General features: G+C 38.8%; 1 protein-coding gene across 2 annotated transcripts in view; it reads right to left on the bottom strand.

The window, feature by feature from the left end:
* LOC124595733 (tudor and KH domain-containing protein homolog) overlaps positions 1–25,225 on the bottom strand; it is a 68,904-nt gene that overhangs the window by 24,968 nt on the left and 18,711 nt on the right. The window contains exons 4-8 of one of the 2 annotated variants that reach the window (XM_047134607.1): positions 10,473–10,638; positions 10,232–10,365; positions 9,321–9,429; positions 8,973–9,175; positions 2,131–2,235 (exon numbers count right to left, since the gene is read on the bottom strand). In XM_047134607.1, the coding sequence (XP_046990563.1) occupies positions 2,131–2,235; positions 8,973–9,175; positions 9,321–9,429; positions 10,232–10,365; positions 10,473–10,638 (717 nt within the window). Of the gene's footprint in view, positions 1–2,130; positions 2,236–8,972; positions 9,176–9,320; positions 9,430–10,231; positions 10,397–10,472; positions 10,639–25,225 lie in introns of those variants that run through there. The other variant, XM_047134608.1, reaches the window with a different exon arrangement.

The following is a 25,225-nucleotide window of genomic DNA, read 5'->3' as shown; positions in this document are numbered from 1 at the left end:
GGAACTCGGGTGGGAGTCTCTGGAGGAAAGGAGGCGTTCTTTTTGTGAATCACTACTGAGGAAATTTAGAGGACCAGCATTTGAGGCTGACTGCAGTACAATTTTACTGCCACCAACTTATATTTCGCGGAAAGACCACAAAGATAAGATAAGAGATATTACGGCTCGTACAGAGGCATATAGGCAGTCATTTCTCCCTCGTTCTGTTTGGGAGTGGAACAGGGAGAGAAGATGCTAGTTGTGGTACAAGGTACCCTGTGCCATGCACTGTATGGTGGATAGCGGAGTATGTATGTATGTAGATGTAGCCAGAGCCAGGACTCCGACTGCACTGCAATGGTTAACGGAGGTAAGAAAAAATACTCTTGAGGGTGTGTGGGCAACAACTGTAAATAATAACTAAAGATTTTTGCTTTAAAGTGTACTGACTAGCCGAGAAAATAAATATGAAAAAATTTATTCCATTGTTCAACTTATATGACCATGTTTTAAGATTCAGAGAGTCTAACGTTCATTAACGTAACAAAAATTTCCACTGAAGATTATTATTGTTAAAAAGGAGAACTTCACAAAAGCATTTAATTGTAAATCAAAATTGAATGAAATATCATTTTGATTAAGGCCCACCACGTAAGTCAGCAACAATCACCATTACCAATAAATTTTTGTGGGAAATAATATATCAAATTACAACAGTTGACAGACCCGAGAACCCTTTTACTAACAGAATGCCCATCTAGTAATGAAGAATGAATAAAAAATATTGTCTCTGGTTATTCTACTGTTCCCCTGCACCCTAATTGGAAAAAAAAACACATTCTGCATCAGACCATATGAGTTTAGATCTATCAACATCCTTTTTCTTGCACAATCATGAACAAAATTAATATTGAAGTCATCACATATAACTGATTCCTGGTACTTCCATAAAGTGAACCAAGAATCCTCTCTAGCTTGAGCAGAAATGCTCTGAAGTTATAATTATGGAACCTATAAAAAACAATTAGAAGTTTAGCTTCACTAAAATTAAACTGCCCCAGAACAACATTCAAATATCTGTTCAGTGCAGTGGTGTGATATGTCTATGGACTTAAACGGAATATTGTTTTTTTTACGTACATGACCACTCCCCTACTCTGCAAGGAACTCCTTGAAAAGAGCCAGCTAATCTGTATCCTGGTAGAAGAAGCCTCTGAATTGTCAAATTATTTAAGTGATGCTCCGATGTGCCAATAATGTCATATAAGAAGTTCACAAACTTTATCTCCAATACCTCTCATATTTTGATGAAATATGTTAATTTCTTCTCTATTTGGAAACATTATGTTCTCCGAGGGTGAGCCCTTAGTTAGAGGGACTTCCTTTAAGCAGGTATACCTATCAGCTGACTTCAGTCTAAAAAAAGGTGCAGCTCTAACACCAACTACTACAGGAATTTTTCCATGAGTGATCCCACCACACTCACTACACTGTCACATATAAGCTTTGCCAGCCATCCCTTCCTATACCTATTTAAGTTCAGGTCATGAGATATTACAGAATCACAACCACTGATTAGTGCTACCCATAACTTATTCTTAACCCTCCTACACAGTCAGCCCCTTTCCCCTCCAACCATCCTTTCCGAGACAAATATTCACATTAGTGGCCTACAGCACCATACGATGAAGGTATCACAGAACCATTATTTTCCACACCTCATGTAGCTAGACACTAGAATTGTGGTGCTGGTGGAAATTAGGAAAATTTAGACCTAAGGTAATGAAACTTGTGTTATTTTTCCCAGCACCATGACCCTCACATTCAGCTGCATAGAGTCCAGAAAAACATTGCCTGTCATTTTTTTCCTAGCACTGTCTTCATGAACTGAGCTATTTGTTGGAGAAAGGGATGTATTTTTTTTATAACAAATTTCATTAAGGAGTAAAGATATAGAAGATGTAGCTAGCAGACCCAGTTCTTTGAACAGAAATTGACAGGACGTGAATTCACACCACAAATAATGCATATTACACAGTTTGCGACTCTGAAAACTTTTGTCTGACTTTAAAGAGTTGGACCAACATATAAGACAATAAGATATCACAGAATGAAAAGTATGCCAGCTTTTTTTATTGTATTGCCACTAACCTGCACAAAGAAACAGCTCGGATCTGTCAAAGCAGAAACAAAAACAGGAATGTAGCCATCTCCTCCAGCAGGATTCAGTTTCTCTGACACATATGACTTGTGGCTCTGGTAAAAACAACAAAGTACACAAATAAAAGCTGCAAGAAATAGGGTCGAGTTATTAAAATTTTGATTAATTCACATATTTTTAATACCAAATATTCCAATGCACCAGGTTAAAACATTTAATTCAGAATTAAGCAATTTTACAGTTAATTAACTCTACATTTCCTATATTTTAGAATTAGATGTTACTGTCATATCATCTCAGTTATTTTCTCAAATATACTGCCTCATAATTTTTCTAAAAGTAAACCACGTGATAAGTGAAGTATACTCAAGAGACATATATGAATTTTTCTTTTAACAATACCTTTATTCAACCTACAGACATTTAGACACAATCACCTTCAAAATATTTCCGGCTCTATTCTCACACCTCATGCTTATCCTAGAGTTCTGGCACGCACAGAGAAGTACGCTGCAATTAGGGCAATACCAGCTTGTTTCTCTCCTGCTTCCTTTGTCAGTGGATTGTCTGATCTTCTCTGAACAAATCTTGCAAACCCATGTTAGTAGTTGCGTCATCTCAGATGATGGAATTTTATCAGGAACGTGTTATCCTGCAAGCTTATTACTGATAGCTACACTAGGAACAATTTCTTAAACTGATTTCATGCTTTTCTGGAAGAGTCCTCTGGCAGTTTCCTAGAACTGTTCCCACCAAGATATTTCTCCCTCCAACTCCGAATCATGCACTTATTTCTCTAGAGTTTCCTCAATTTCTCACTCAACAGCGTGACATTTTTAATAGGATTACAGAAAACATCAAAGCCTAATGAATACATGCATGAATCTCATAACACAAGCACAATGGCTCACTCAGTAACAACAGCAGTTCTTTCATTACATACTGCTTCTATTGAAGCGATTAGATTAGATTCAGTTTTCATTCCACAAACCCAAAAATGAGATGATTATTGTGGGTGTAGAGCATGTCAGAAAGAATAAAATAAAAAAACATAAAACATTTGAATATGATACTTACTACCCTAATCATTTGAAGAAGATTGTCAAAATAGGTAAATACACTATAGTAAACTGGAACTGCTAATATTTACAGAATTGATACCCTGCCAGAATGAAACATTGTCATGCACTTTTAATAAATTTGTCATACACAAAATACCTAATCTTGAGTGTTGTGATCAAGTGCTGTCAAAACTGAAATAGATTTCTATATCAGAACCCTTAAGAAACCCAAACTGTGACTTGGAAAATATATTATTTGCAATTAGATGCTTGAACACAACCTTTTCAAATATTATTGATAAAGTTGGCAAAAGTGAAATTTGTTGATAGTTTGATGGTATCTCTTTATCCCCCCTTCGTGTAAAGAGGCTAACTTCAGCATATTTTAGGCAGTCTGGAAATGTTCCACTGATAGAGAGATTGATTACACAAATAATTTAAGATAGGACGCAACTCACATAAGCACTCTTTAATTAACTTCATTGATATGTTATTATAACCACTAGAATACCGAGCGAGGTGGCGCAGTGTCTAGCACACTGGACTCACATTTGGGAGGACGACGGTTCAATCCCATGTCCGGTCATCCTGATTTAGGTTTTCTGTGATTTCTCTGTATTGCTCCAGGCAAATGCCGGGATGGTTCCCTCGAAAGGGCACGGTCGACTTCCTGTCCTAATCCGATGAGACCGATGACCTCGCTGTTTGGTCTCCTCCCTCAGATAACCGAACCGAACCCACTAGAATACTTAAGATTTTAAGGATTTTATGATGGATGCTATTTCTTTGGGAGATGTGTCATTTCCATTTTACTGAATTTGTTTTTAAAGACTGGTCTCAGATACTCCATTGCACTGTTCACCAAATCTGATAACCCCATGCTGTCAGAAACAGAAACAAAGTACATGATGAGGTTTGCAACACTGCTTGCACTTGTTACCGATGTCTCATTTATTTTTAGAGCTATCTGTTTGTCTTCCTTTTTGGCCCCGCCTGTCTCTGTCTTCACTATATTCCATACAGCTCTTATTTTGTTGCCTGATGTAATTATCTTTTGCTCATAATAAAGCTGCTTTGCTTTCTGGATTACTTGCTTAGTATTTTGCAGTATTCTTTGTAATGCATTACAATGCTATCAGAGCTGTTCCAAGACAGTAGATACAGTTTTCTTTTTGTCCCACATGATATCTTTATTCTTTGTGTAACCCATGATTTATTCTTTAACTTCTGTTTGATATCAGTTATATTTAGGAGAAAACAATTTTTAAAAGTAGAAGTAACTTTATTAATGAATGCTTTGTATTTTCTATCCGAGTCAGAGGTATTGTAAACATCTATCCGGTTCACGTCTTTGAACAATCTTCTAAATTCTCAATTTCTGACTGATTTATTACCCTCCTGTGCTCAGATTTAATAGATTTTTTTTCCCCTGACTAGTTTCAACATTTAACACAAGAAGCTGCATGTCATGACCAGACAGCCCATTTACTGTTGGTTTTCTCCTATGAGTACTTTTCCTAGATTTGTCCACAAAGATATTATTAATAGCAGTCTCAGAGCATTTACATACACTATGTGATCAAAAGTATCTGCACACCCACAAACACACATGTTTTCCATATTAGATGCATTGTGCTGCCACCTGCTGCCAGGTACTCCATATCAGTGACCTCAGTACTCATTAGATATCATGAGAGAGCAGAATGGCGCACTCTGCGGAACTTACGGACTTTAAATGTAGTCAAGTGAATGGATGTCACTTGTGTCACATGTCTGTACGCTAGATTTCCACACTCCTAAACATCCCTAGGTCCACTGTTTCCAATGTGATAGTGAAGTGGAAACATGAAGGGACACGTACAGCACAAAAGTGTAAAGGTCAACCTCATCTGCCGACTGACAGAGACCGCTGACAGTAGAAGAGGATCGTAACATGCAACAGGCAGACATCTATCTGGAGCATGACACAGGATCTACTGCAAGTACCATGACAGTTAGGCGGGAGGTGACAGAACTTTGATTTCATGGTCGAGCGGCTGCTCATAAGCCATACCTTGCTTGGTGTAAGGAGCGTAAACATTGGACGATTGAACAATGGAAAAACGTTGTGTGGAGTGATGAATCACAGTACACAATGTGGCAATCCAATGTGGGTATGGCGAATGCCTGGTGAATGTCATCTGCCAGTGTGTGTAATGCCAACAGCAAAAATTGGAGGTGGCGGTGTAATGGTGTGGTCGTGTTTTTCATGTAGGGGGCTTGCACCCCTTGCTGTTTTGTGTGGCACTGTTTTTAATGGCTATCACTAACAGGAGACAGATTAGACAATTAATGTTGACTTAAAAGCAAAAGTGGATGCTTGAAACGTCAAGTTCAGAAAGCCTTTCTTGACAAATGCTCAGACAGTTACTGAAGTAAATTTAAAATCAAATGCAACAAATACTAAAATAGACCAACAAGCCAATAAATTAGATGAACACAATGCTGAATCACGACTGGGATGTATACAGATAATGGAAATTAATTAGAATTGGAATCAACAACTAAATTTTAAAGGGAATTACACTTGGTACAAATGAAAATCTGATTTAGTACAAATGAAGTAAATGACCATCTTGGGAAATTAAATACAGATCTGAACCAAATTTCAGACAAGTGTTAGATTTAATGTTTCAAAACAAGGCACAAATTTAAAAGAAGTACAAACCATGGGAGGAATAATTTACTGAACAGAAGTTTCAGCAGAATAAGGAATCATCTATTAATACACCTTTTACATCAAGTATTACATGTGAACAATCTGTCTTGGAGACATTATTTAAACTTAGTGGACAGTTATACCCAAACTAGTGTGACAAATACATACTTGTCTTTTGTGGACTATGTAGAATTAACTGCAATGACTATAGTTGTCAAATATTATTTCACATCAATTTATAAGGAATGTTCATGTTAAGCGCAAACCCACAAGTGTGCATTAGCTTATGTGGATTGTCTTCTTCTGTCATCCAGTAAGCTAACATAACATAAAAGAAAGACACAACTTTTTGGTACATTTTTACTACTGAGAGTATAATTTACTTTACTATTTGACCACAGTGATGAATCGTGGGTTTTACATTACTTGATGCCTTTAATATTGCTTTGTAACTTGTCATCAATATTTGGTGATACCTGATGATGGTAAATTTTAATCAGTAGCTACTGATGCTGAAATACGGCTTTTAAAAAATTTACCATGCAACACTTGACTACATCATTAATGAATTATGACCATTAGCATCTATTTTTGTCACATATTTTGGAGCAGCTTTCCTAAAGAGAGGTAAAATTAAATAAAGACGCTACTAATTCATTTTCTGATGATTTTCTCTGTGTAAATACCAAGAGAATTTCAGTGCCACACTTCAACTTGAAACTATGACAACAACTAACTAGTGCCCTAAAATTGTACTACACTGACACTTCCATAAAAGAGAGTAAAAGGAATATTCTTTACGAGTTTGGCAGTTTTTTTCCTGAACAGCCAACTATGAGGGGTGAAAAAAAAAAAAAAAAGAAAAAAAAAAAAAGGAATTATTTTTTAAAAGCAATATATTGTCAGAATGTTTACAAAACAACATTATCGCCATCAAAACACTCTACATTGCAACTAATACATTTGTGCCACTGGTGCTTCCACTGTTGGAAATATTTTTTTCAGTCATCTTTAGAAATGGATTCTTCAATGTTGTCAAATCAGTGTCCTTTCATGCCCCTTTTCATGTATGGAAATAACAAAAAGTTGCACAGAGCCAGGTCAGAAGACTAGGGCATGTGGAGCAGCAGAACCATGCCAATTTTAGCCAAAAACTCTCTCACAGAGATGACTGTGGGTGCAGGTGTTTGTTATGGAGGAGAAACCACTCTCCTATCTACCACAAATTGGATCTTTTTTGACAAACACTCTTGTGCTATCTTCTTAAAACTTCCAAATAAAATGTTTGATTGATGGACTGACCAGAGAGAACACACTCTGAATGAACTGAGCCCTTGGCATCCAAAAAAGCAAATCCAGAACGAGGTTTGTCATCAATCAACATGTCGCCATTTTTAAATCTGGCAAACCACTCATACACTTGAGTTTTTTCCATGGCATCAGCTTGGTAAGCTGCTTTCAACATTAAAACAGTTTCAGCAGCATTTATACCAAGCAGAAAACAAAATTTCACAGCTGCACGCTGTTCACTTAAACTTGCCGTCATAACAACAAAACAAGAACAAAACAGCCTTAGCAAAAAAATCACCAGGTTGTCAACACAGGCGGCAATGAGTTGTGCTGCACACACCTAGTGGCAGTAAGCTCTCCCCACAGCATATTTTATTATTATTATTATTATTATTTCTTTACTTTCTCAGACGTTAAGTCTGGTTAAAAAAATGGGACGTGATGCGGACCTTGATCAAGCGTCACTTCCTTTTAACTGTACGGTATATGTTATATTGCATTTAGGAACTTTCGGGTAATTGAACATGTATCAATAATTACGGATTTCTGTAATTGTATATATAAGTTTGGATGTAGCTGTATTGTATTGATGTACTGGTGGATATTGTGTGGTATGACTCCTGTAGTTGATAGTATAATTGGTATAATGTCAACTTTATTCTGATGCCACATGTCCTTGACTTCCTCAGCCAGTTGGATGTATTTTTCAATTTTTTCTCCTGTTTTCTTTTGTATATTTGTTGTATTGGGTATGGATATTTCGATTAGTTGTGTTAATTTCTTCTTTTTATTGGTGAGTATGATGTCAGGTTTGTTATGTGGTGGTGTTTTATCTGTTGTAATGGTTCTGTTCCAGTATAATTTGTATTCATCATTCTCCAGTACATTTTGTGGTGCATACTTGTATGTGGGAACGTGTTGTTTTATAAGTTTATGTTGTAAGGCAAGCTGTTGATGTATTATTTTTGCTACATTGTCATGTCTTCTGGGGTATTCTGTATTTGCTAGTATTGTACATCCACTTGTGATGTGATCTACTGTTTCTATTTGTTGTTTGCAAAGTCTGCATTTATCTATTGTGGTATTGGGATCTTTAATAATATGCTTGCTGTAATATCTGGTGTTTATTGTTTGATCCTGTATTGCAATCATGAATCCTTCCGTCTCACTGTATATATTGCCTTTTCTTAACCATGTGTTGGATGCGTCTTGATCAATGTGTGGCTGTGCTAGATGATACGGGTGCTTGCCATGTAGTGTTTTCTTTTTCCAATTTACTTTCTTCGTATCTGTTGATGTTACGTGATCTAAAGGGTTGTAAAGGTGGTTATGAAATTGCAGTGGTGTAGCCGATGTATTTATATGAGTGATTGCTTTGTGTATTTTGCTAGTTTCTGCTCGTTCTAGAAAGAATTTTCTTAAATTGTCTACCTGTCCATAATGTAGGTTTTTTATGTCGATGAATCCCCTTCCTCCTTCCTTTCTGCTTAATGTGAATCTTTCTGTTGCTGAATGTATGTGATGTATTCTATATTTGTGGTATTGTGATCGTGTAAGTGTATTGAGCGCTTCTAGGTCTGTGTTACTCCATTTCACTACTCCAAATGAGTAGGTCAATATTGGTATAGCATAAGTATTTATAGCTTTTGTCTTGTTTCTTGCTGTCAATTCTGTTTTCAGTATTTTTGTCAGGATGGCTGGATGGGAATTTAGGTACATCTCCTCCTGAATAAAAGACTAGACTTATGTCATTCAATGTGAAACTAAAATTAACAAAACTTACTGATGAGGAATCAGTGGCAGCAGCAGTCAGACACAGAGCTTTATCTGGTTTCCTAGGAGAGCGGTTGGCAATACTCTCTTGCATTTTTGACCGTATCTCTCGGTCCTCCTCCACCTTCTCTTTTATTAATGCTATAGCCAATTCTATCTGTTCTTCTGTGCCTTTAATGACCACTCGTCGCTCAGGTTCCACATTACCACCATCTACAAAATACAGTCATTTATAAAAAACATTAGCTTTTCCAGTATAACGTCAGTATTTGAGGAGGCAAGGAATTTCAAGACACTCTGCAGCTAAATAATCCTTAGTTAATAAACAGAACTTATAGTGCTCCATGTACATACTTACATGTATCTCTAGATGATGAATATCTATCTATTTGTATTCTTGCAGAAGATGCACTCGATATATTTCGGATATTTGTGCCATTTTTACCAATTATTCTGCCACAAGCTGACTGAAAATAACAGAAAAAGAAGGGAATAAACTTGTAAAAAAAGTTATGTCAGATATCAGCAGTTCAAGCTTATAAGAAGCTAAAATATTATTAGATATGTTGTTATTCAAGTTATGGATGATCTGGATTCGTCAGTGCATTGAATATAGTAAATGTTAAATGTAATTTATTTTTTTTACATGTAAAGTATTTGTTGCATTAAGACTCTGCTTTGATCATAAGTATTAGCTCTAGAACAAATTTTGATAATTTTCATTGTTAAGTATGTAACAGATGTATAAGATAATAAGATAGAAATATAGTTGTTAATGAGTCAAAAATACAATTATCATTTCAGTCATAAATCATAAAAAATAATGGGAATAAATGTAACATTACACAAGCTTGAAAACTACGTATAGGGAAAAATAATTTTGTTTGCAGCTCAACACCTCTGAAGTTAAAGGTATTGCATGAAAGAAGTGAAAAACTTTTTTTTAATTCACGTTTCTTTACAGTCACTTTTTATCTGACATTTGGCATCTCAGAATACTGTTCTAAGGACATTAGTTGGAGCCCATCTTCTTACTTGTCGCATCAAAAAAACAATGAGTAATTTATATTCAGTATATGAATCACCATTAACTACTACAGTTCTGAAATATTAAATATTTTCAAAATAAACAGTAATGCATGCACAATTTAAATATATGTCACCCACTCCAACAATGAGCACAAACTACATTTAGTTTGGATAATCTCTATACTTCATTGCAAGAGTAACATTCAATTGGCATTGCACTAGTGTGATGTTGAAACTCACCTCAGGCACAAAGGTTTCCCGTGTTGTTATTAATGGCTGGTTCATAATTATGTTACGAATCATTAAGCGTGCCTTCTCAGCTGCTTCTGGCATTCCTCTTATCTCACAAATCCTATTGTAAATCTCTTCTTCCTCTGTGCCCAGGGAATTCAATGTTGAACATAACTGATAATAGTGATTTAAAAAAACACACAGAGGTACAAAAAACTAGCATTTTATGAAATACATTTTCAGTACGTACTTTCTTCCTTCATAGAGATTTTTGTGCATGTTTCCTCCTGAATCTGCTTTATGTTGGACCCACCTCGTCCGATGACTACACCAACACTTTCTTTTGGAATCTTCACTTCTAGTGTCACATATTTAGCGTATCTAGCTTTGTCAATTACTTCGTATTCATCTTCATTCTGCAGATAATGCACAATGAAAAATGTTAAATACTGGTACGAAACATAAAATACGAAGGCAGATCGGAAAGAAATGTACAATAATTTTACTACTAAAAAGTTTAATAGGTGAAAAAAATCATGCTTGAACTTGCAATGTTCTTAACACATTTCTCCTATTGTGGTACCAGTTTAATATGCCCTGTTGATAGAAGTTTGTTTGGCAGGGTAAGTCACCTGCAGGCCACTGATTTCACTTCTGCAGGCCAGTCAGGAAGTTCTTTATGGGATCAAACAGATGAAAATCAGCTGATGCAGGGTATGGACAATATGGAGGATGCTGGAGCACCTCCCACAAAAATATGGTGATTTTCTCACTAACAGGAGCAGCGACATGGGATGGGGAGGGGCAACCATTGTCATGAAGACGTTTGACACCGTCAGCCTTAATATTGTTGTGTTTGTTATGAAGGTTATGATGCAACTTCAATAAAGTTTCAATGTAGGCTGCAGTATTGACAGTGGTCCTGTGTTCAGCAAAGTCCACCGATAACACACCACGGATATCCCAGAACACTGTCATGAGCACTTTCCAAGCAGACTGAGTAACTGACTTTTTTTGTACTGGGGAACCAGCATGTTTCCATTCCACAAAGGCCTGCTTGGTTTTGGGTGTGTAGTGGTATGTCTATGGCTCACCACCACTGACTTTTCAGAAAGCCATGCCCTTCTGCGGCATAATGTGTTATATGATCCAAGCTTGACAACAATTACTAGACCTTGTGGTTGTCTGTAGGTTCTCAGGCAACCAGTGAGCATTAACTTGACAAAGTTTCAACGTGTTATATACAATATTGTACACCGCACCATATGAAATGTTGAACTGCTGTGATAAGGTTTGCAGATGGTCCATACAGTCGTCCCTATACATGCTACACATTTCCCTGCGAATTTCACTGTGCTTATGCCCTTTAGCCCACAAATTCTGAACTACACTTCATTGCTCTTCACAAGTTGGCGAGAATAATGTGCCACATTTAGTTCATAGTTCAGGCTTCTCTCGCTAGAGCTGCACATGAAAACAAAATACCCTCTGTAGTGCAAACTTCAAACTGTAGCACCATGAAATTTCAACATTCCAGCTGTAATACCAGGGAAGAAAGAAAAAAAAAAAAAAATTATTGTGCATTGCTTTCCGATCCTCCCTAGTACACCTTATATTAAGAGTAATACTTCTTTATTTACCTGGCTATGTTAGGTTTTTCGGACACTTTCTCATGTATTCTATTCTTAGCTATTCACTTTAGAGATAACATCACAATTTGCATGAAAAATCAGCAATAATAAGAAAAACTGTAGTAATGAACATAATTACTAAAATAAATAATAATATCAGTCCTATGAACATTGGGATATGTTCATTTATCATGACACAAAATATCTATTCCACAGAAATAATCAAAATAATATAATGGCATTGCAGTAGTTAAAAATTACAATAAAATAAAATAAAATAAAAAATAAATCTGGCAGAAAGTTACTAGCCCAGGAAAAGATGAGAAACAACATACAAAAACAACAGCAGAAGTTTCTTACATCTGAAAGTATAAATACAAATGACTGTATCTGTATAACTTCCTGGCAAATTAAAAATGTATGTCGGACCGAGACTCAAACTGAGGTACAGATGGAAGTAAAGCTGTGAGGACGGGTCCTGAGTTGTGCCTGGGTAGCTCAGTCAGTATAGTACATTCCCACGAAAGGCAAAGGTCCCTAGTTACAATCTCGGTCCAGCACACAGTTTTAATCTGCCAGAGAGTTTCATATTAAGACACACTCCATTGTAGAGCGAAAATTTCGTTCCGACCGTACCTATCTTACTATCAAACAAGAAAAAGGGATTTCAAACAATCTGAAGTTAAACCTGTTGCTGATTTGATTAAGAACAATACCAGTGTTTGGTTGTGCAAGGGTCACAAAAATTGACGGCAAATAATTGTGCAGTTCACATGATTTAAAGTTCCACAAACCTTACATAATCTGTATTCAGGCTGTTATGTGAACAATTATGGAGCCAGATCAATTAAAGAGTGGACACATGGCACTTGCTGTTTTCCAGGAGGCCCGTCATGTCTCTGGAGCAATAGCAGGGACAATTAACATTATAATATCCCAGTGGTTTCTTCGGCTATACTTAGCTGCCAGATCATGTAGTTTGATACCATAGTTGCACTGGCAGACTACCAAGTCCAGTGCTCATGGGCGTCACTGTATATTTTCTCCCAAACCTCTGTTGAACAGCAGTTACTGGAGCCAGGGGAGGAGGTGACACACTGAAATACTCAAAATATTAGTGCTGAAGTTTTTAGCATTGTTAGACAATATGCTAACAATCCTGATGACAACCCATAGGGATAGACGTAAACATAAAGAGGCAGACATGTAAAGCAGAAATGTGCACTGTATAGAACAGTTTCATCCAAACTTGGTACATATATCACTTATTGCCTGGGAAAAACATGGGGAGCATGATTTTCCTAATACTGCTGGATAATTGGTAATCATTTCAACTGAAAGTCTGAAGATCATAATCTTTTGCCCCCACCCCGTGTATTCGTGAAATCAGCATGTAAACTGGTCAATTTGTGGATAGTAAGACAATGAAACTGACATTGTTGAATATGTATTCTCAGAATATTACACTTTAGACAGACTCTTCAAAGTGGTAGACAGTTGACAGCTCCAGCCGTAGAACTTTTTATGTATTAGTTGATTCACTAACTCCAAATTAAAACTCAATAAACTGAAAATAACTCCACTACACAAACAAGAGCTCAATGAAGTCATTTTGTCCACTCACATAAGAGAACTGGACAGAAAACGTGTGGGAGGTATAGTCTGCCTGTAAAATGAAAAGCAAGCAGCACTTCGGCAGGGAAAGCTGCCTTTCATGGAAGAACACTACAGCTGCCACACAGGATGACGGACTCAATTTCCCCTCTTAGTAGTGTAGAATAGTGCGCAGCAATTAACATAGAATCTGTCCACATGCGTGTCTTGCATTAGCATTATTATTAACTCACATCTGTATTCAATGTAATGGTAATGCTCTTTGCTGAAAATAAAACACCTTCTGTGGATATCTGCTGGTTGGTTGTTTTGGGGAAGGAGACCAGACAGCGAGGTCATCGGTCTCATCAGATTAGGGAAGGACGGGGAAGGAAGTCGGCCGTGCCCTTTGAAAGGAACCATCCCGGCATTTGCCTGGAGCGATTTAGGGATATCACAGAAAACCTAAATCAGGATGGCCGGATGCGGGATTGAACAATCTTCCCGAATGCGAGTCCAGTGTCTAACCACTGCGCCATGCACATCTGTACATAGCATTGCCAGTGATTCATAAGGTGCACTGCAGAGGGTCTGTACAACTTTGTGAAACACCCTGTAGCTGTTTTCTGTGACATTGGTTAATTAAATATGGTACACACATTTTGTGTGTGTTTTTAACCCCCTCATTTAACAATAAAAATTAATTTTATACCATTAAAACACTATTTTTAATGACCTACAATTTTTCCATCCCCTGCAATGCAGACACAGTCAGTCCCAGAGAAAAAATGAATAGGGCCTTTTGTAGGAAATTTAATGTAGTTTAATTGTGTACTGCCATACAGTTTTGCTAGAAGCATCAGTTTTCGTGTTATTCAACAGGAATGTAAAAGAAGTGATCTTTAAATGCTGACACACTCCCTGCCGCACTCACACGTTGGAAATTTTAGTAGTATGTCGTTCATGGCACTCCCTCTTACCTCTTCACAAAAATTTGCACATACACAAATTTTTTCAGGTATTCATGTTTCTTTAGTCTGGGCTAGCTGGCTGGCACAGTGACCCTCATCAACAGTTCACAAGATTGGTTCTATCTGGGATTAGCAGTCTTCTTGAATCACCTACGAGGCCTGCTAACACTTATGGCTGTCTGGATGGGTTGTGCAGACTGTAATGTCTGTGTTAATTTTTGCACCCAGTGCCCCAATCCCGTTTAATTTACACAATGGGTATTTGTGACCATAGCCAAATAATGTACACTAAAATCATTCCACCAACAGACAAATACGAGAACTATGCTCAATGCACTGTGCTGTCTGTTAACTGCTCCAACTTATATTTACTTCTACATAAAGTGTGGTAGCTTCCAGCTGTTTTCAATGGAAGCCTATGCACAACAGTATTGTTATAGTCTGTGGCAGATGGCATTTACAGAAATTTAGCACCACCCTTTGTTAGTGTGTGGCATGTTATATCGTTCATTACCTCTGCATTGTTACAGCACAATCTAACTAATACAACAATAGAAAGATGGGGATGAGGAGGGGGGGGGGGGGTGCAGCAGGGCGGGGGATGGACAAAACAGGCCAAATGGCATAATAACCAAAGCAAATCTTTGGATGAACCCTGTCAGTGATGGCAGCTTGATCAGTATTCAGCTTACATGGGTTTCTAAGTGCAGTGAGAAGAAAGTAATTCAGGAAGGAATGAAATCAAATGGGGTCTTACAAGATGTTCTGCAATAACCTGGTATTTTGCAAGATGTTATTGAGGTGTCACCAATGAACAATAATTCTATGAAAGGTTGTTGTTGTTGTTGTTGTCGTCGTCTTCAGTCCTGAGACTGGTTTGATGCAGCTCTCCATGCTACTCTATCCTGTGCGAGCTTCTTCATCTCCCAGTACTTACTGCAACCTACATCCTTCTGAATCTGCTTAGTGTATTCATCTCTTAGTCTCCCTCTACGATTTTTACCCTCCATGCTCCAATGCTAAATTTGTGATCCCTTGATGCCTCAGAACATGTCGTACCAACCGGTCCCTTCGTCTTGTCAAGTTGTGCCACAAACTCCTCTTCTCCCCAATTCTATTCAATATCTCCTCATTAGTTATGTGATCTACCCATCTAATCTTCAACATTCTTCTGAAGCACCACATTTCGAAAGCTTCTATTTTCTTCTCTTCTTGTCCAAACTATTTATCATCCATGTTTGACTTCCATACAAACACTTTCAGAAACGACTTCCTGACACTTAAATCTATACTCGATGTTAACAAATTTCTCTTCTTCAGAAACGCTTTCATTGCCATTGTCAGTCTACATTTTATATCTTCTCTACTTCGACCATCATCAGTTATTTTGCTCCCCAAATAGCAAAACTCCTTTACTACTTTAAGTGTCTCATTTCCTAATCTAATTCCCTCAGCATCACCCGACTTAATTCGACTACATTCCATTATCCTCGTTTTGCTTTTGTTGATGTTCATCTTATACCCTCCTTTCAAGACACTGTCCATTTCGTTCAACTGCTCTTCCAAGTCCTTTGCTGTCTCTGACAGAATAACAATGTCATCGGCGAACCTCAAAGTTTTTATTTCTTCTCCATGGATTTTAATACCTACTCCGAATTTTTCTTTTGTTTCCTTTACTGCTTGCTCAATATACAGATTGAATAACATCGGGGAGAGGCTACAACCCTGTCTTACTCCCTTCCCAACCACTGCTTCCCTTTCATGTCCCTCGACTCTTATAACTGCCATCTGGTTTCTGTACAAATTGTAAATAGCCTTTCGCTCCCTGTATTTTACCCCTGCCATCTTTAGAATTTGAAAGAGAGTATTCCAGTGAACATTGCCAAAAGCTTTCTCTAAGTCTACAAAACCTAGAACATAGGTTTGCCTTTCCTTAATCTTTCTTTTAAGATAAGTCGTAAGGTCAGTGTTGCCTCACGTGTTCCAACATTTCTACGGAATCCAAACTGATCTTCCCCGAGGTCGGCTTCCACCAGTTTTTCCATTTGTCTGTAAAGAATTCATGTTAGTATTTTGCAGCTGTGACTTATTAAACTGATAGTTTGGTAATTTTCATATCTGTCAACACCTGCTTTCTTTGGGATTGGAATTATTATATTCTTCTTGAAGTCTGAGGGTATTTCGCCTGTCTCATACATCTTGCTCACCAGATGGTAGAGTTTTGTCAGGACTGGCTCTCCAAAGGCCGTCAGTAGTTCTAAAGGAATGTTGTCTATGCCGGGGTCTTGTTTCGACTCAGGTCTTTCAGTGCTCTGTCAAACTCTTCATGCAGTATCATATCTCCCATTTCATCTTCATCTACATCCTCTCCCATTTCCATAATATTGTCCTCAAGTACATCGTCCTTATATAGACCCTCTATATACTCCCCTTCCACCTTTCTGTTTTCCTTCTTTGCTTAGAACAGGGTTTCCATCTGAGCTCTTGATATTCATACAAGTGGCTATCTTTTCTCCAAAGGTCTCCTTAAATTTCCTGTAGGCAGTATCTATCTTACCCCTAGTGAGATAAGCCTCTACATCCTTACATTTGGCCTCTAGCCATCCCTGCTTAGCCATTTTGCACTTCCTGTTGACATCATTTTTGAGACGTTTGTATTCCTTTTTGCCTGCTTCATTTACTGCATTTTTATATTTTCTCCTTTCATCAATTAAATTCAATATTTCTTCTGTTACCCAAGGATTTCTACTAGCCCTCATATTTTTACCAACTTGATCCTCTGCTGCCTTCACTACTCCATCCCTCAGAGCTACCCATGCTTCTTCTACTGTATTTCTTTCCCCCATTCCTGTCAATTCTTCCCTTATGCTCTCCCTGAAACTCTGTACAACCTCTGGTTCTTTCAGTTTATCCAGGTCCCATCTCCTTAAATTCCCACCTTTTTGCAGTTTCTTTAGTTTTAGTCTACAGTTCATAACTAATAGATTGTGGTCAGAATCCACATCTGCACCTGGAAATGTCTTACAGTTTAAAACCTGGTTCCTAAATCTCAGTCTTACCATTATATAATCTATCTGATACCTCCTAGTATCTCCAGGATTCTTCCATGTATACAACCTTCTTTTAGCTATGATGAAGTTGTGCTCTGTGCAAAATTCTACCAGACGGCTTCCTCTTTCGTTTCTTACTCCCAATCCATATTCACCTACTATGTTTCCTTCTCTCCCTCTTCCCTTTTCCTACTCTCGAATTCCAGTCACCCATGACTATTAAATTTTCGTCTCCCTTCACTACCGGAATAATTTTGTTTACTTCATCATACATTTCATCAATTTCTTCATCATCTGCAGAGCTAGTTGGCATATAAACTTGTACCACTGTAGTATGCGTGGGCTTCGTATCTATCTTGACCACAATAATGCGTTCACTATGCTGTTTGTAGTAGCTTACCCGCACTCCTATTTTTTTATTCATTATTAAACCTACTCCTGCATTACCCCTATTTGATTCTGCATTTATAACCCTGTATTCACCTGACCAAAAGTCTTGTTCCTCCCGCCACCAAACTTCACTAATTCCCACTATATCTAACTTTAACCTATCCATTTCACTTTTTAAATTTTCTAACCTACCTGCTCGATTAAGGGATCTGACATTCCACGCTCCGATCCGTAGAACGCCAGTTTTCTTTCTCCTGATAACGACGTCCTCTTGAGTTGTCCCCGCCCGGAGATCCGAATGGGGGGACTATTTTACCTCCGGAATACTTTACCGAAGAGGATGCCATCATCAATTAACCATACAGTAAAGCTGAATGCCCTCAGGAAAAATTACGGCTGTAGTTTCCCCTTGCTTCCAGTCGTTCGCAGTACCAGCACAGCAAGGCCGTTTTGGTTAGTGTTACAAGACCAGATCAGTCAATCATCCAGACTGTTGCCCCTGCAACTACTGAAAAGGCTGCTGCCCCTCTTCAGGAACCACACGTTTGTCTGGCCTCTCAACAGATACCCCTCCGTTGTGGTTTTACACCTGCAGTACGGCCATTTGCCATCTGTATCGCTGAGGCATGCAATCCTCCCCACCAATGGCAAGGTCCATGGTTCATGGGGGGGGGGGGGGGTTAAAAAAGGTTAAAGGTTAAAAAAGTAAAATTAATTGTTATCAGAGTACAGACAAAACATGTCATAGTTGTCAGTTACAACACAGAAAAAAATGATAAGAAAGAAAAGAAAAACATATTTATATGGACTTTTGGGGCAATAAGAAATGGTCTAATAGGTATAGTTTTAGGAACAGTCAAACTGTTACAAATGGCGAGTTGTGAGAACATCTAAAACTGCACAATATTATGGACACCTGAGAGAAAAGAAAACTTAGGGGAATGATATCAGCCTTAGTTGTTATCAGGCAATGTAAATGGTTGCAAATATTTAGAATGCATGTATGAAAAAAATGTGCCGCAGATAATTCAGGCTACATGTACTTTACAGGCGAGTGGAAAAACAAACAATTTGATTGTGGTGAAGACCTGGACAAAAAGCTAGGGAGGATTTTGAAAAAATCATGGAAAATGAAAGTAAATTTAGCTGTTCACAATTTCAAACTGTATAATACATGACTGGACAGATTATGGTACCCCAGTGCCACAGTATTCTATAGGCCTTGGCTTAGAGGTAGGTATTTCTGTACTTGAAGGATGCTGGTATAAAATTTTTAAGTTTCACACCATAAAGAAAGATAAAACAACCTGCAAAAATAATAATTTTAAAAGATGACTATTTTGGCAGAACTGAGAAATCTTAAATATTTATTGGACAAAGAACAGCAATTAAAATACCCCTAACTAAAAAGTTAAAGAGTTTTTTCCTTTTTTGGGGGAAATTGTAAAAACAATTTAGTTTCAAAATACCATCCTCGTGCCAACCAATCCTATCACATAATGAAGAAACTGGGGTAATTCTTGGTTCAAAAGAGCATGAGCAAATGGTGACATGCACCACTTAGTACAGATTCATATGTCTGTAAAATGATCGATGTGCAAAGCAGACAACTACCACTGTCACACCTGTAAGACATTGGCCCCTTACTTATCTTGCATTTATCATGAATCTCTCGCCCAATGCAAAGTTCAAAGTGACTGGAAAAAGTGCAGCTGACTTCACTTTATAACAAGGGTAAAAGAACGGAGCCACAAAATTACAGACCAATATTTGTAACGTCTGTATGCAGCAGAATTCTTGAATAATTCTCAGTCTGAATATAATAATTTCCTTGTGATGCAAAAGCTTCTGTCCACATCTCAGCATGGTTTTAGAAATCATCACTTGTGCAAAACTTTGATTGCACTTTTCTCGCACAATATCCAGTAAACTATGGATGAAGAGCAACAGGCAGATTCCAAATTTATAGATTTCTGAAAAGCATTTGACACCATGCCCCAACGCAGACTTTTAATGAAGGTGTGAGCACATGGAACAGGTTCCAAGATATGTGAGTGACTTGAAGACTCCTTAAGTATTAGAACCCAGTAAGTTGCCCTCGATTATGAGGGTTTGTCAGAGAAAAGGAGTATCATCAGGTATGTCCCAGGGAAGTGCGATAGACCACTGTTACTTTCTATATACTCAATTGATCTGGCAGGCCAGGTGAGCAACAACCTGTTGCTGTTTGCTGATGTTGTGGAGTATGGGAAGGTGTCACCATTGAGTGGCTATAGCAGGATACACAATGAGTGTTTGGGATCCGCATCAGGTCAGATTAAAGGAAAACATTGAAGCAATTCAGAGTCAGATGCTAGACTTTTTACCAATAGATTCGAACAACACTTAAGTATTACAGAGATGCTCTAAAAACTTAAATTGGAATCCCTGGAGGGAACACAACGTTCTCTTCAAGGAACACTATAGAGAAAATTTAGAGAACCGGCATTCAAGCTGACTGTAGAACGATTCTGCTGCCACCAATGTACATTTCGCATAAGAACCACGAAGGTAAGGGAAATTAGGGCTCATACAAAGGCACACAGAACGTCTCTTTTCCCCTCGCTCTATTTGGGAATGGAATGGGACACGAAATGATTGATAGTGGTAGAGGGTGCCCTCTGGCATGCACCATATGGTGGCTTGTGGAGCATGTCTGTAGACATAAATGTAGACGTAGAACTGCTGGGTATACTGAGCAACTAAACATTCTAAGTTGGTGTAAACTGTGTAACTGCATGAACTAATTTTACATTAGTTATCCCATTTCAGCACTGGAAGGTGACTGCTGGAAGTAATAGGGTGACAGGAAATACAAAAGCCCTTGTTACTATGGAAACAACCAAGAAGGGCTTCAACACACAGAATATTCTACCGGAATCTGATGAAAAGTGGGGAGGAGCAGATTAAAGTGTGAAAGAAGGAAGAGAACAACCATAATTTCCACACATAGCAGAAAATACGACTGAAAATGACCCCAGCCTCTGCGAGTAAGCTCTTTGAAGGGCTGGTCCAAAAGGTACCTGTTGCACCCCCACTCCCCCAATGGTATGTCAGGTCCAGCATCTGTAACGCTAAAGGTGATGCCAAGCCCATAATCAAAACAGAAGAGGATCTGAGCTTTGTACAGTCGCAAGATGTAGAGAGGTCTATACCCCAGCTAGTGTTACCGAGTCAGCAAAGAGTACCAAGATGTGAACTAGCGCGTCTGCTGAAGTTGGCAGATATGGGAAGGCCATGTCAATCGGGCATCAAAGACCAGTCCCATAAAGCAATAAGATTCCACCACATTGAGCAACTGGTCGTCAAGGTAGAGTTCTGGGTGTCAATGGACAGTATGAAGGAGACAGAAGTGCATGACGCAGGTCTTCATGGCTGAAAACCAGAACCCATGGGAGAGAGCCCAGGAGTGAACATTTTGCATGGTGCCCTGCTGTCAGCATTCAGCAAAATCCACAGCTGAGGAGCAATAATAAATGCAAAACTGTCAGCACAGATGATGATGACGATGTTAGGTTTGTGGGGCGCTCAACTGCATGGTTATCACCGCCCATACAAATTCCCAACCTCTGCTCAGTCCAATCTCGCCACTTTCATGAATGATGATGAAAGATGAGGACATCACAAACACCCAGACATCTCAAGGCAGGTGAAAATTCCTGACCCTGCAGGGAATCGAACTCTGGACCCCATGCTCGGGAGCAAGAATGTGACCGTGAGACCATGAGCTGCGGACCTGTTTCCACAGAGGAAGGGTGACACTGTAGGGCACTGTGGGAAGTGCCAACTTGAATCTGAAATGCAGGCTGTGACAAGAAGTATTGGACAAAAATGGGAGTGGGCCCCAGAGAACCCACTCATGCACAGTGATGAGGATGTGGTGATGCCATATAGTGTCATAAGCCTTTTTTGGAAGTCGAAGAAGACAGTGATAAGTTGTTGACTGGATAGCAGACTCTAGTCAGACCAAACTGTCAGCAGTAGAACAACCATCACAAAAAAATCACCTTGCGACAGAGTCACAAGATCCAGAGACTCAAGGTATCAACACAGTTGCTGGCTGATCATCGTCTGAGCTTGCAAAGAACGTTAGTGAGACTAATTGGCCAAGAGCTGTCCATCTCAAGAGGGTGTTTCCCCAGTTTCAGAATGGTGACAAACACAATCTCTTGTCATGGAAACGGGAATACACACTCGTTCCTGATAAGGTTGGTAAGAGCAAGCATGTAAATTGGCAATCCACCTATTACTGTTTGTGCAACTGTCTGTGGATGCGGTCTGGCCCTGGAGCTCTGTCGGGACATCGTGCTACAGTACTGAGGAATTCCCACTCACTGAATGGAACATTATGTGGCTCCAGGCAACATACAGTGAAAGATAAGTTAATTTGCTTCACCCACTGTTCCATGATATGAAATGCAGGGCAGCAATTCTCAGATACAGAGGCTCGAGCATAATGTAAAGCAAAATGTTCAGCAACAATGCATGTGTCAGTGTAGACAACAACATTCAGAGAGATAACAGGTACACCACTGTGAGACTGGTGTCCAGAGCAGCATCAAATTTTGCCCAAACCTGTGAGGGTGGGGTACAAAGTCCAATGACAACAACATACCATTACCAGCATTCTCGTTTCTGTCTTTTTATGAGGTGGCAGATCTGGGCACAGAGCTGTTTAAAGGCAATGAGGTGATCCATTGACAGATGTCATTTATAGCCTTGGAGAACTCATCTGGAATAACTAATGGCCACGGCAATTTTTGGGGATTCACCAAGTTACTATGTTCCGATGGGGAAGTCCTGAGGAATAGCAGATTGCTAAGCCAGCTGCCTATAGAATGGCTGCAGTTGGGCTTTGGACAGCCACATGATACATCCATGTGGTGGGGTGCTAACAGTGGTGGCAGAGGCAAAGGCATCCCAATAAGCTTTGTTGAGAGCTCACCTGGGTGGATGCCCACAGGAGTGACGTTGAGAAAAGGTCATGGAGATTGGAAAATGATCACTGTTGCACAGGTAATCATGCACTCTCCAAAGGAAGAAGGGGAGAAGACCTGGGCTGCAAATGGAAATGCCAACGACCAAATACAGCCCATATGCCACAATGACGTGTGTGGGAACACCAGTATTTCAGATGCGAAGATCAAGCTCTGGGAGCAAGTTTTCAACAGCTTTACTGCAGCAAACAGTTTTAGTTCACCAAAAAAGGTCATGGGCATTGAAATCGCCCAATATTAAGTGGGAGGGGGAGTGGGGGGAGGTGGGTAACTGAGAAAACAGTGAATGTATTTTGGGACACTTCAGGAGGGAGATACATATTACAAACGGTGAATTTCAGAGACATCCTCACATGAACAGCCACAACCTCCAAAGTCATACTGAGTGGCAAGTGTTTGCTACAGACAGATTCAGAACATATGTGCGAACACCGCCCAACAGGCTTTCATGGTAAGTGTAATTTTCAAAATAGCTCCGATGGCTGCAGAGGGTAGGAGCCTGCATTACTGGGAACTAAGTTTCCTGAAGAAAGATGCAAAAAGAAAAAGAAACACATACGAGACATCGTAACTCAGCCAGTTGGTGGGAAAAAACAACAGTTCCACTGGATGATCATGTTATCAGTATCCTATGGAGACATTAAGGGGCCATGGAGGCTGGTCATGCATCAGGGCTGCCTACTGTCACCAGTTGTGAGACTACAGCATAGATACAGGGTGTATACACAGACAAGAAAAGAAAATAATTCCAGGATTTGTCGGTTAAAAATACATTTTCTCCCAGGTGAAAATACACTTTTTCCTTGTTAAGTGACAGTATACTTTTTCTCGGAACAGTAAAACTTATCAATCCTTTGAATGGTTATGGTTTTACACACCAGTGTACAATTTCCCGGCCCTTTAGAAAACCAATCTCAGTAAAAAAAAAAAGTTTTGGAGAGGTATTTGAAGTGCAGCAAGATGTACGCTGCATATTTTCATATTATGAAAGTATAAATTTGAATTCCACCAAACACCTCATGTTACTTTCGGAAGCAATGAAATTGAGATTGCAATGCACTTTTGTAAGCCAGTCATAGCTCATGTCACGTGATCTCACCAGCCGATGCCAGTGGATATTAAGAGCATAGGACACATGACGTAGTCAGCCAAGCAACATCACTGTTAAGTAGCACTTATACACAAACTGGAAAAGTCAATGGTTTAAATTAATATACATAGTGTAACTACAAGAAAAGCAAAACTTTCACATATAATATTGATCTTTTTTGCGGGTGTTACACTTTAAGCTACATCACACAAATGTGACAGTAAAATTTTTAATGACGACATAAAGTCTGATCTTCTGGGCTCAAAATTTTTCTAAATGGTCTTCCTCAAAGAGTTGATTTTTAAATGAGAGGCAAATGCTCTGTGATTTAAGAAATTCATTGATCGAACATAGTTGAACTTGCATAAAAGGAAATTTACATTGAAAGTAATGCTTTTCAAACAACTATTCCAATATTTTCCTGCGGCCTGTTAGAAATAGGTTCGTTTCAGCAGTTGCACGAGAGTGCCAGGTAACAGGTGTAACCACACTTGCGCAGCTGTGATGGTGTGGGAAGCCTGTATGCTCGTACGTATAAAACACTGAAAGATCTTATATTATGTCATAAAAGAAACAAGACATCAGAGGATACTCCAAGAGCATCGGAATTTCGTGACCCGTACCAAAATAGATAATTCAGCTTACAGTGCACATTCGTACGTCCAGATTCAGATGTAAATTTTCTTTGAGAACCAGTACATATTATCTCACATTTGGTTCTTTATTATGGCATAATGCCATACGTACTAGAAGATGAAATTATGCACTTTTGAAATGCAGTGAACAGTTGAAACTGGCCAATAGTGTGGAATTAAACACTTCGTTTCAAATAAATTGACTGCCTCAGCAGAAAAGATTAATAAAAGCCAAATTTCTTTAGCAAACTGACAAAAATAACTTCATTGTTCTGCAAGGCGATTAATGCTCGACTGTTAGAAAGGTAGAAATAAAATCTGAAACTAATAACATATTTTAGCCTTTTGTAATTATGTGAATGTATTTTTTTATTTCACATGATAGCTCCCGGCCACAGAAATCCGTTTTGTTTTCATTTGACGCGAAAGCAACAAACGAAGAGGAAACAGCAAAATCACTAAACGTAAACACAGGTCATGTGGAGACTACCCACCTCCCCACTACCACTCAGACTGCTCTGTGCATTAGCCCCGGATCTATGATATTTCCGTGGCAATATTAGATAGTGGTTCCCTCCCCCCCCCCCCCCCCTTCCTCCATCCCTCG

Source organism: Schistocerca americana, chromosome 2, assembly GCF_021461395.2.
Source record: "Schistocerca americana isolate TAMUIC-IGC-003095 chromosome 2, iqSchAmer2.1, whole genome shotgun sequence".
NCBI lineage: Eukaryota > Metazoa > Arthropoda > Insecta > Orthoptera > Acrididae > Schistocerca > Schistocerca americana.
The sequence above is the reverse complement of the archived record's forward strand: the minus strand, read 5'-3'. Positions and strand labels throughout refer to the sequence as shown.